We start from the raw sequence: 13,439 nt of genomic DNA, 5'->3' as shown, positions 1-13,439 counted from the left end.
ACCAGGAAAGCAGCAGTGTTGGCACCGAAGCTTGGTCTGTTTGGCTCTAGAGCCAAAGTTCTCCTACAACATGCTACCTCTTCTCAACATGTGCAATGGTTGCTAGCAGTATTGTTATTCTTAGGTATAAATGTCGCCTATATGGTAATTATTTTTTCATTGTCAATTTAGCCAACATTACTCACAATTTGAAATAACATTAAGAAGCCTAGTTTAATAGTCAAGACAATGCCAGTAGAATAAGTAGACATGAAACAAGATGGAGTTGACCTCTCTAGCTCAGAGAATCTTCTGGCTCCTCTAAACAGCTGGCCAAGGAGCAATATTTTGGCAGCAAAATACAACCACATGACCAATGTTTTTGGCCAGATGAAATAAGCCAGATGGAAGCCCATGAAGCAAAACCCAGGAGGGGGCAGAAGAAGACAACATAAAATCACTGATTCATCTTCTTTTTTCTTAAATATAAAAATACTTTTGTCTTGATGCTTTTGCTTAGCACTCCTTTAAACCAACATCAATCAGGTTAGAGGACAGTTTAGATATTACTTAATAAGTTATATTTTAATTGATTACTAAGCCCTATTCTCTAACAAATTACATTGTGTTCTATCTTCAGATAAAGATTCAGAGTTAAGTAGAGGAAGATAGTACATCTATTAGAATCACACATCTTATTATGGAATTTTTCCTTGTGTGTTATAATAGGATCTGGTCAGGAAACTGGATGTGAGAGAGTGACTAGGAGTCCTGGTTCTAACACAGACTTCCGGAATTCATACCTGTGCACGTTTCTTAAACTTGCTCTGCCTGGTTTCCTCATTTGTAAGATAATGGTAATGCTAGATCTACTTCCCGAGGCTGTTTTGGAGGATGACATGCATGAGCTAATGCATGTATGGCACTGGGAACACTTCCTGGTGCACAGTAAGCATCCAATACAAATTAGCTCTATTGTGCTTACTTTGGACTTTCTAACCATGTGTGTGTGTGTGGTCTCTAGTCCCCGAACCTTCAATTCTTCTTCTCTTATTTGATACTAATTATACCTATCCTTTTCACTTACGCTAAAGAATTAAGTGAGATGAGCTGTGGCACACTAAAAACAACAGTTGTCACATCTGTTACATCAGAAAAGCTTTGAAAACGAAAAATTGCTATATAACAGGAAGTAGTCTTGGGGTACACAGAAAGTTACATCCCAGTGTACTGATTCACTGGTGGTACTCACTCCCTTTCTAAGATGTGGGTTCAAGACAGCATTTTCTAATGGGAATTCTGCAGTGTGATTGGACGATCACTGATGCTACCAGTTAGGTTTTGGTAGTAGCAAAGAGTAGCGATGAGACCACACTCTCCTATGATCCCTGTTCATATCTGCTACTATGCAATTTCCAGATCAAAGTTACAGATTTGATCTTTACTTCCTAAGAATACAGGGGACACTTTAGGAATATCCAGATCTTCTTATTTGGCCAAATATTGCTTTATTTTTTCATAGCCCAGATACCATCTGCACTTTTGTTTATTGATCTGATTGTTATTCCTCCTTCCTTCTACTGTTCAGTGCATGTCACATAAAACAGATTTACTCATTAGCCCTTCTATATGAGGTACAAGCATGTGCATATGTATTTAATTAATCACCTGTTTGGCAATTCTGCTAAAATTCTGGGAAGGAAAAGATGTTGAAACAATTGGCAAATATGAGTTCTGGATATTTTCTGAGAATTTCTATCCCATGACCCCTATTAGTATAAAGGGCAAGAAAACTAGAAGACACTTTGTTTCTTGCCTGTGGAACGCTATGGAATAATCTCTGCCCTACATTCTAATGTACCCTGAGTGAATTTCTCTTCTATTTGCATAGTACCTACCCCATACTCATTGTGTAAAATGTTCCTTTTAACATCCCTTTTTAAGACACAAAGCAGAAAGGGTTTGTGATTTGTTCTCTTTGGAAGACAGAACCATCTCAAGAAGAGTAATTTTCTATTTAAAGTTTCCTTGAACACTACTGTAGTTTTAAACAATAATATTTTCAAAAGTACAAAATTTCCTAGTGTTCTCTTATTGGAGTTGTCAGGGTCCACAGGCTGGGTAAACCTTTGCTCCTTGATTCTTTCTTTACTTCCCAGATCATTTTTCCACAGTATTTTCTAGGTACCATATTTAAACAACAAACATAAACTTATCCACATTATTTTCTCAAATTTAACATGAGCACATTATTCTCTTTCTTCTCTATAATACACGGGAGGGGCATTGCTCTAAAATAATGAGGTAAATCTTTAAACACGTGTGCCGGAACCTAGACAGACAAATCAGCACCTCACCCTCAAAAATAGTACTCAGCTTTGTAAGTGGTGCCCTAATGCTGACACCGATCCGATTACTGAAAACATGGCTGGCACTCTCTTCTGGATTCACAGCGAAAAAGTCGCTTCCTTATTGTGTAATGCTCTGCTTTCTCTCTTTTTCTCTTTTTCTTCCTCCCTCCTCTTTCCAGGGCCCTGCTCCACTCCTCTCTCCTCCCTTTCCTTCTCTCTCCCTTTTCATTTCTTTTTCAATCTCTCTTTCTGTCTCAAATCAAACTTAGTTTAATAAGCTATACATTAATCATTTTTGGTTTTTTAGTAAAATGTATTTTACCCACAGCTGAAAAACTTTTAAATCTATTTTGAGCATTGTAAACCTGTTTAAGATTGTACTTCTTGGGAGTCAACACTCATCAAATGTGTATGATTTGCTATTATTTTAACAAATCAGACACGAATTGAATTTCATATCTTATAGACTTGGCTTTCCTTTAGCCTGAATGTTACCTGTGAGTAAAAGCCACATCAAAGAAAAATATTTCAGCATAAAGCTAAGTGCACCCCCAGTATCATGCATTATTATCCATTTGATAGTCAAAGAAAAATGACATTAAAATAGGCACATTTGAAGGTTTTACAATATATAAAATATTGCTCATAAAAATCTCATGTGAGAGAAATTCAATGAAGAAATGTTGTTTAATGTCCAGTTCTTTCAGTTGCTTCAATAATGGGATCATATCCAAAGCCTCTTAAAGGTCAAGATAAGCTTAAGTTATTTTCAGGGTTTAAGGATCTTGTATATATTTTTTAAAATTAAGAAATGCAAAAACAAGGCTGTAACATTATGAGATATTTTACATGTTTACATCAAATAGTTTAACACCTTTAATTTTAAGAATACTATGCAATAAAACTATGTTCTTCAGAAGATAATTATAGCATTTAACTGTGTGTGAATGTGCCTGTGTATGGTATGTATATGTGGTGTGTACATGTGGTATGTGTGTGTGTACATATGTGTGTGTGTGTATACATATGTGTATATATATGTGTGTGTATATATATATATATATATTTAGTGACTCATGGTGCATTTGAGGTATTATGGAATAATAAAAATTTTAAGTAATATGATAAATACCTTTTTTTCATTATTGTCAGTATATTACTGTGGCTGAATGCATAATCTCCTTGAATGGGTGAGGGACCTCCAGAAATGTGAGAGCCAGTGGCCATCTGCCTTCCTATCTCCCTAACCCTTCCACTCAATTCAATTTATGATAGATATGATCATATCAAGTTGTTTATGCTAATAAAGCATTATGGAGTGATGCCAAATAAGAGAAGTTAATGGGATACTTTATCAAATAGGCATTATTGGCTTTCTTGCTGTATATAAGGAAGCTTCTAACCTCAAAGAGTTTGCGATCCAACTGGAAAGATAAACTAGAACCTCCAAACGGTGAAAACAGCATATATAAATAAATTAATCAGTATGTTGGAAACTGCATATTCAAATTGAGAGGAAATAAAGGAGGAACTAAGCCTCTCAAACTTCCAAAGGAAAGTGCCTCATGATGGATATTTGAGATGCCATCCTCACCACTTAAACTTGTTACAAATGAAACTTGTTAAAATTACAGATGTGAGGGATTTAAATACATGAAAAAGTCATCCTTAGCTGCTAATGCTTGTGTTTTGGAAAGGGCCAGGACTTGACCAAAGGAACCTTGAAAAAAATATATTTATCATATAGCTATATATATATATCATATAACACCTCAAATAAAAATATCTTTGCCAAACTGAGGCCAGGTTTGTAACCTATTTGTAAATTGCACAGTAGAGCTTAAACTCTGCATTTCTTGAGATTTCTCAAATTCTTTAGTCCATCAAGCTATTGCTTTTACTTGATCCAGCAGTTGGAGATTTATGATATTAAGGAGCTTGCTATCAGATCGCAGTGATGAAGAGAGCCTAGAAGCCACCATATATTGGAAATATGCACAGTAATGTTAACAAATCTTTGATGTTAAGTTCTGAATGTACAATTTAGCACATAATAAGCATGAGAATCACATTAGACAGAATGCAAAGCACGTAGTAGGCATATAATTTCTAATGTTCAACCAAATTTCACAGCTGTAAGAAACTAACGTAATAACAAATAAATCGTTATTTTATTTTGAAATAAAAATAAATGGAGTTACTACCTACACCTTTAGCTGACAAATTATATTTATCTATTGCCAAAGTTTACTTCTGCATTGTTATGACAAATTTTACAATTTTATTTCTCTGATCTTATAGTCCCCTAAAAAATTCCAAAGATATTATCTTCTTTACTGTCTAAAGCAAATAAATAATTCTCATGAATTATTTTAATTCAAACTTTGAATGTTTTATATGCAGGCAAATCAGAACACATTTTAATCCAGAGTTAATGCATATTTCTACATAGGACTGGCAGCTTCCAGATGTGTTACATTTGGTCTAAATAAGACTTTATATCCAAAATTTTACAAACAATTTCACTTCTATTTACTATTGATTAAATAAATAGCTTTCAGTGCTATCGACTGTAATTAATCAGAAACAAAAAAGCTCTTCTGTATAAACAATAATAATAAAGAATAATCAATCTTTTCTTTATAAACACCTGGAATACTTGAAAAAGGAAATCCAAGACTTTTTTTTTAAGTGTCTTTTTCCCGTTATTTGGTTAAAACAAGCTATTTTTATTGCAAAACAGTCATTGACAGTTTAGTTAGGTCATGAGGTTAAGATTCTTAATATGATTTTCAGAAGTAAAAGATTATTAAAATATTTAGTTTGAATTCATGGCATCTGATTCTGCTGGACAAGATTAAAACTGAATTACTACCTGGGACATAGCATTAGTTTCCATTTTTTTCATGTGAATGTCCCCTGAAACGCTTGTGAACAACAATGTAGTGTTTTTGTTGTTGGTTAGTCAAACAAGAACCCATCCCTAACATTTAGAGTTGGCTGTATTAAGCCACTAGACAAGTTAATACACTGTTTTCTAGGTGGCAGTAATATGAATGCTTTGTTAAGTTTGCCATTTAACTCTTGTAATTAGCTTTTAAAGTCAGTCAACTTCCTTCTACTTCTGGAGGTACCTACATATTCCTATTTCAAGATTTACACCATCGTCTTGGCTCTTATTTTATACATTGTTAACTTAACCAGCATTAGGAGTTAGAAGGTCGACATATGGCAAAAGCTTATTTGCAAGGGGCCTAAGGCAGTTAAACAATTCTTTCCAGCTACAAAAGGAAAAGAGCAATACCTGTAGGACTTTGAGAAACGCAATCTTGATTTGGCCCTTGGAGATGGTCCTGGCACTGTGGCTCCCAGAGGATCCCAAACAAAAGCCATTTGTAAGGATGATGCCAAGATCCACAGGAACCACGGTAAGTCAGAGCTGGTGCCGGACCCTGGGGCCCTGAGGCCTCGCACAGAGCAGGAGGCACTTGTAGCTGAGTGAGGGCATTTCCTTTGTGCGGTGGTATGCTGGTATGCGCTGACAGAGAGGTGGCAGGCTGGCTGAGGCAGGGCTGGAAGGGATGGCCAGGACTTCCTGCTGCGTGACACTTGGCCTTTGCGACAGAGCTTGCTTCACTCAGGCCTTATCTCATAATTAACGTGAGAAACACTCCCTCGAAAATTTGTTTTTAAATATAGCCCTGATTAAACAGCATAGTCACATGCCACTCCTGAAAAGCACAACACACACACATACACACACACACACGTGCGTGCACACACACAATGAAAAGTGTGATTGAACCTTTATATCAGTGTGAACTTTAAAAATGGTAAATGTGAGGGCTTTGTTACAAACTTTTAAAAAGTAAATACTTGCCTATGACTGGGGCATCTGACAAATACTACTAAATTTCACACAGCTAACTGGCAACTATAATTTTCCTTATTTCAACTTCTCTTAAAAACAGAGATGGATATAATTCTTAGCAAGCCTTCCACAGGAGGTAAACAGGATTTAGTCATCTTGAAAATACCAGTGCCTCTCTGCAAGCCAGTGTGAGAAAAAAACAGGCAGATCACTTTCAGAGCTTTTGGCAGCTTTTCCCTCAAGGAGATGCTGCGTCACCTTAGAGAGTGAATTACAATGCATGACTTTGACAACAAAGATCAATTATCTTGTCCATTTTCTATTCCCTAGAAACATTTCTTAACTCTGATAAATCCCTTAAAACAACTTTCTTTCAAATTAAATAAATGATGAAAGCCAAATAGAAGCCTTCACATGTTTTATGAGTCCAGGACATTTTGAGAAAGCATCTATTTCAAGATATTGTACCCAAGAAGTCAAAGGGCCCTAGTGCCGTCATCGGTCCTCACCACTGAGTGGTATTCAATGTTAACAATGCAGCATAATTTCATCAGTCCCTGTCGAAACACTGCCCCGCCGGTGACCTCAACTGTAAACCAAGGCAGAGCTCTACTTCTCCAGGATAAGATTAGAGAAGCTTGGAGGGCCCAAGAGTGAATTTAACCCTCTCTGAACTGGACAAAACTGACCAACAGTTGAGCTTGGTGAACATCACCATATCTGTAAATTTTGAGACCTCTAAAGCTCAATCTGTCTCTTGTACACCAAGAGAGTCTTGAATATTTATATAATTTCAGTAAAAGCTCAAGACATTAAACATTATGCTTATTTTCACAACAGCATCCAGCACACCAGGGGTTCTTAACAATGCTACAGGTTTCCTATCAGCTTTGCAGATGAGTAATAGAAAACGTTTTTACAGTTTCACCTCTTTCTTATCAGACACATGAGCTCAAAGAGAGTGGGTGAGTGAGAACTGCCCCTAATAGCAGCAACCTTGGAGGAGCAGAGAGTTCAAAAATAAACAAAACACATTCTCTCTGAATCATCTTGCAATATTGTAATGCTTCACAAACTGTCTTTTTGCCTTTGTATAGAGATCCAAATTTCACGTGGGCAAAACAGATGGCCACTTTCCTGGTGTTCTCAAAGGACTGAAAAGGTGCTTATACCGATGCCAATCTGCTCTTCTGGTGTACAAAATGGCACTATTGCCATTTCATTCTTTCATACTGTTTAATTTCCATTTTGGGCAGCTCTTAGGAAATGCACACATTCCTGGCAAAGTTAGCACTGAGCTGAACAACTTGGTGCTTAGTACACTGTCTTCATATGAGACTAAAGAAAGACCATCTAAGAGAATGAGTGATCTGCATAAAGATGGGAGGAGTCCCTAACAGCTGGTGGGGTGGGGTGGCTTGGTGTGAAAGGGAGGGGGAGGGAGGCCACATAGCCAAGCAGGAAAGCAGAAGGGATGTTGCTGGAAAAGAGACTTCTTTCACCCTCCAGGCAACACAAAGCTCTCATTTTGTCTGGTGGTGTTTAAAATTTTATAGGTGAAACAGCATCACTGATTTCTAATAAAAGCTTCAGTCTATGTATACAACTTTGGAAGCAGAAAAATATTTTCATTATTAACCCAATTTTACTGATAGCAAGATAAACCCTATCTTTCTATTCAGGATAAAGCCTGCAGTACACATCTTCACAAATAATTAACTGCCTTTGCTTACCAATTTATATTTTTAAAAGAATGTTCTATTAATGGATATCTAAATGATAAGCTATAAAGATATACGAATAATCTAGAATGAATCTGCTAGGGAATGTACAACTTCCTCTAAAAATGTACAAGGAAGGAGAACAAATCTTGTATTTTTCATTATCGTCAAAAACATTTTTCCTTCTTTTCCCCCCTGCTTTGTAAAAGCAGACATCCAGAACAGTTAAACAAGATAAAAACAATGGAACTATAAATGTGAAATTATGAACAGGAAAATTGAAACTCTGGTTCGTTTTCCTAGTGTGAAAACAGTTACAGACACAAGAAGTGTCTGCCAATTTTAATGCTATTTTTTCTTAAATAATTACTCACCGCCTCCTTTTCATTTCTTCCTCACAGTTACACATAATCCCTCGTAGGTTACCAGACCTCAGCAAGGTCACAGAAATAAGCTACTTATTTCTGAGATTAATCATGAGCAAAATTAAGCCTTAATTTCAAATATAAATATCTTTTTTTTTTGAAGAACTGGCTAATATTTCATAAACATGAGAATTTAGACATCTGGAAAAAATAAGAAATTGAATATAATGTTTTTCTAGGATAGATCTTTACTATCATTTATATTACAACAAGCTGTTTATAATTTTTACTTCATGAGAATCAGAGTAGAAAAGGAAAAAGAAGACATCTTTTGAACATTCTAATTACTGTCATTTATTGTTTATTTTTCCAGATGAATTTTAGTAAAATCATGATTGACTAGCAAGGAGAGATGTTCCATCCCTGAAACAAATAATTATATTTACAAGTTGTGCAAACTAATTTTATATGTCCCAGGGAAAACCAGATTCTAAAATCTAAACATTGCTTCCATCCAATTGTTATCCACCTAAGTTATAACTCTCCTAAAATATCAGCAAAATGCCCATCTCCTGCCAATAACAGCTCTTCTGTTCTGCAGAACTCTAAATAAGGCATCTTTTTTGCCTCTTGAATATTTCTGGGATTTGGGTTCCAAGATTCCAGATGTTACGAATGGCAAATTGAGTTTGGATATCTGACACAGAAATTTCCTTTATAGGAGACAGCTACTATGAATAAAAATGAAACTCCCAAATTTGAAAGTGGGATAATCTAAACACAATCCACATGGGCATTCAATTACTTACACATCAAGTCTCTAGTTAACAGGCATACGGAGGAGACAGGGTTGAGTTAAACTTCAGAGAAATAAACTGTTACATTGGCGGGGTTGCGTTAGTTTGAAAGACATTGCTTCAGGAAACCAGAGTAGGCAGATAGTGGGTTTCAGGATAGTGCTGTATTTTGAAATAGTCTCTGGTCACAGACTCAAAGCCAGCAGAAGTTAACGTGGAAGCAAATAACAGTTATTTACCATCTACTTCTGATGAGGGTGTCCTTGTAATAATTCTATCTTCAGAGTGATACATTGCAAAAGACTGTGACAAAAGGCTGTTTGACAATGGGATGTGTATACTCCTTAAAACTAATGTCCATTCAGCATAAGTAAATGTAAGAAATGACTTTTGTTACATTACTTATCATAATTATAAATTATTTCTTCGAATGGAAGTGTCACAAAATAATACTAGAATCTTCTTTGAATTGCTTTCAAATATTAATTCTAAACCTTATATGAGTCTACTTGATTTAAAGGTCACTTGTTCCATGTTCTGAAGTGGGAGATAATTATTTTAAGACTTGGAAACAGTAAAACATTAAGAGAATTGAAGTTACCCCATAGTCTTAAGTACACTGGGAAAGCATGCTCTGTATTTTAAGCTTCTGCATCCATTACTCATATATGACCCAGGACACCTAATTAAAGAGCTAAAATCAGGATATAGACTAAAATAATCAACAGGAGGCATGCTTAAATATAATGATAAAAAATCAATAAAACAATGGATTGTGAATCAAAATGTTTTACTAGACACTTAGGTTTCCATCTACATCACTTTTAGGAATGTTTTAGTGATTTGGAAAACAATTAAGTCAAGCTCTTCTATTCACTAAGCTAACAAAGATCCTTCTGAATACTTGGATAAATGGGGTTGAAGGGAAGAAATCATAGAGAAAGAAATGAAAGGAAAAGAAAATAAATTTTATGTTTATTAAGTATCTACTAAATAATTGACAAGGTCCTAAGAGATTTTTCTAACTATTAAAAATATTTCTAGGCTCAAATTCTTTAAAAATCTTGAAATTAATGTAGACTAATCACTTGAAATAATTTAACACAATTTTTGAGCAAGTGTGTAAAAGTCTTCTGGTGCCACTAATTGTCTAATTGTTCAATTTTCTGTATATGAAGATTTTAAAAGTCATAAAAATTCTTTCTATTCTACTCCTGAATACAGTCTTAAATAAAAATCCTACTTAGCTATGACTGGTGAGTGAAAGAGTGGTAGATATAGGATTTCATCTTGAAAGCCACTTCCTCCGGAAGTCTTCCCTGCCTCCCCAGATCAGGCGATGTCTCCATCGCACTCTGCAGTTCCTCTTTGTCAGCGTCATCACATTAGGAATGACTTATTCAGTGTCTGGCTTCCCTGAGAGACCTAAACATTATGAGGACATGGATCACATCTGCTTTCCCTCTGGGTCCTCAGTGCTCAGCAAACAGTGTAGAGACATAGAAGCCACAATTATGTTTGTTTAATAAATGGACAAACCAATATTTTCACGGCATCTTAAAAATAAGATGCATCACTGACATTATATTCTTCTATATGCCTAAATAGGGGCAGAAAATTCACAACGGGTAATTTAGGTAGGGCTTGTTTATTTTCTTTTTTTTTAGGTGCTCCCTCTGACAAAGCCAAGGTTGTTGCAATAAATAAATAAGAAAACAACAAAACCAGAAAAATCACTGTCTCTGTTATGACTGAAGGAGTTACTGGCCTGTCCTCCAAATAGTTAAAAAAAAATTTTTTTTTAATGAAACATCATTGGGCAAATTTTCAGGGCAGCACTGGTATAGGCGATTAGAGATTAGAGTCACAGTTATGCCATGAACTTGCCATGTGACCTTAAAGATCGTTGCCTGATCTTGCTGAGTTTCAGTGTCTTATCCATTTGGTTCTCATTTGAGAGCCATTGCAAAGAGTTTTTGAGAGGGCTGAATAAGGTAATTTATATAAAAACACTCTGAAAACTGCACGAAATTTTAGGCACATACTGCTGATGTTTATAAGCTTTTGGGGGAGGTAGGAAAACTATTTTTACACTGTTAGAAACATTTTCAAGTTTTAAAAATTGCCAATTGGTTATTTCATGAGCATGGTAAGTAGGCATACCATTTTATCACTTTCAAAAAGAGTATCAGTCTTCAGTTTTGATAGATAATACCTTTCTCTATTAGAAATCTTTATATCCCATGTACATAAGAATAAAATATTAGCTGTTACATTTGAAGGTTAACCATATGAAGAAATTTTAATGTTTTATTTGAAGCATTAAAATCCTCTATGAACTTTGTTTAGAAGATCTAAAAAAATTAGGTGGCAAGAAATTTTACTAAAACTAGCTGATAGAATTTCTTGATTGTTCAAACCCCTAAGCTTCTCCTAAATATAGAAATATTTCTGTTTACTTTTTGAAAAATTATGGGATCCTAGAGACAGGTTGTTTAGTTGGGAAAGCATTTGCAACACTGACTCCAATTCATGCTACCCTTATTGTTGACCATGCACCAAATAAGGACAGAAATGGCTTCTTCCAACTTTTTAGAATTATGCTTACAAATAAGCAAAAGCAGTGATGAAACTTCTAGGCTGAGAAACAAAATCACCTTCTTGGGAGAAAGAAAAAAGACCCCCAATACCATGAATCCCTAAATAAAAATCTCATATGTTGAATTTTGGTGCTGTGGATTTTTTCCATGACTGTTCAATATGTTGCTAAATCTGGTTATCCATTTGTTGGATCTAACAGTCATAAATTTTCCTATTCCTTAGTACTTATTCCTGACCTGTCATCCTCAGACCCCTTCCTTACTTGGACACTTCCTGTGCACTGAATGAGCTTGTGAACAAAACATCACCATAATGTCAGGGTAACTTTTCTAATTCATTTTACTATGATGATATCAACCACTTATTTGGTGTTTATTCTGTGGTGTTTATTGATCTTGCTGAGTTTTAATGTCTTACACATTTGGTTCTCATTTGAGAGAGAGAGCTATTGCAAAAAGTTTTTGAGAGGATTGAAGAGGCTAACTTACATGAAAGCATTCTGAAGACTCTGCACAGAATTTTACGGTATAATATATATTATCCTTACAATAATTTATCTGTGTGCTTTGTATTATTTTTCTTCGGTATCACCACTGAGGAAATGAAGGCTTACTAAGTTGAAGGAACTTGACCCTATGATCATACAGCCAATGAGTAGCAGATCTGAGGTTAAAATTGAGGTCCCTCTTAATGCAAAACCTGTATCTTAACAAATACATGCCTAGAATATAAGTAAATATAGAAATGAAAAAGGTCAGGTCCCCTTCCTTGGAGAATTAAAGCACGAAGGAAGTTTTGAACTTTCACGGGAAAGTCATTTGGTGTCAGATAAGATTTACATAATCTTATTTAAAATTTTTTTTTTTTTAATAAATAGAGATGGGGTTTCACCATGTTGGTCGGACTGGTCTTGAACTTCTGACCTCAGGCAATCCACCCGTCTCGGCCTCCAAAGTGCTGGGATTACATAATCTTATTTAATCTTCCAACTCATGAGCAGACATTATCACCACTTTATAGATGAGAAATCTGAGGCTCAGAGAGGTTAAGTAACTTGGCTGACACCACAGAGGTAACATGACAGACATGTGAGTCCAAGTCAGTTTTGCCTATTTCCAAATCTTGTCTCTACTGTAGCTGGCTTATCTTTCAATTCCTAATTCCAGGGACAAATTTGGCCGGTGAGCCTGGCGTGGGACTGAGGCTGCAAGTGGGGCTGAGCGGGCTCAACTATGATAACTAGAGAGAGAGGAGGCCTGGAGTATAGTTTGGCTTGAGGAAAAGTGATCAAGTCAGTGTTTGTATGCATTGGGTACTGCCCTGCACTTTCCCTCTGAATATTCTACATAGGAGAGAAACTGAAACACTTTTCAGTCCATCCAAACACAGGTAGCAATGCACTAGGGGCTACAGTAGAAATCTGGGTTTTGAGTAACAACAAAAGAAAACAACTTATTGTTGTTATTTGTTTTTGTTTTGTGGACAGAATATATAAAACTTAGGGTGCCATTTACTAGCTACCTCTCAGAACCAGAATTTATGATAGACATTTACCCAATTAGGTCATTATCAATAAGGTAATAGGACTGATTCTGGTTTTTGCTTTTACCACTGACTATCAGCAGGCAGCTGGCATAGCATGGGGTATGTAGGAGATGCTAAACATGCATTTGTGAGAGGAGGGAAGGAAGGAAGGAGGGAAGGAAGGAAGGAAGGAAGGAAGGAAGGAAGGAAGGAAGGAAGGAAGGAAGGAA

The 13,439-nt window shown here is 35.8% G+C and overlaps 1 protein-coding gene across 9 annotated transcripts in view; it reads right to left on the bottom strand.

Moving 5' to 3' along the window:
* Positions 1-13,439, bottom strand: part of PDE4D (phosphodiesterase 4D) — a 1,549,195-nt gene that overhangs the window by 386,232 nt on the left and 1,149,524 nt on the right. The window contains exon 1 of one of the 9 annotated variants that reach the window (XM_032282096.1): positions 5,635-12,532. The exons of the other annotated variants lie outside the window; for them this stretch is intronic. Within the exon in view, the coding sequence (XP_032137987.1) occupies positions 5,635-5,723 (89 nt within the window). The 5' untranslated portion in view covers positions 5,724-12,532. Of the gene's footprint in view, positions 1-5,634; positions 12,533-13,439 lie in introns of those variants that run through there. 9 annotated transcript variants of the gene reach the window in all.

Source organism: Sapajus apella, unplaced genomic scaffold (genome assembly GCF_009761245.1).
Source record: "Sapajus apella isolate SASKATOON/1434 unplaced genomic scaffold, GSC_monkey_1.0 scaffold1, whole genome shotgun sequence".
Classification (NCBI taxonomy): Eukaryota; Metazoa; Chordata; class Mammalia; order Primates; family Cebidae; genus Sapajus; species Sapajus apella.
This window is presented reverse-complemented; position numbering and strand designations above follow the sequence as displayed.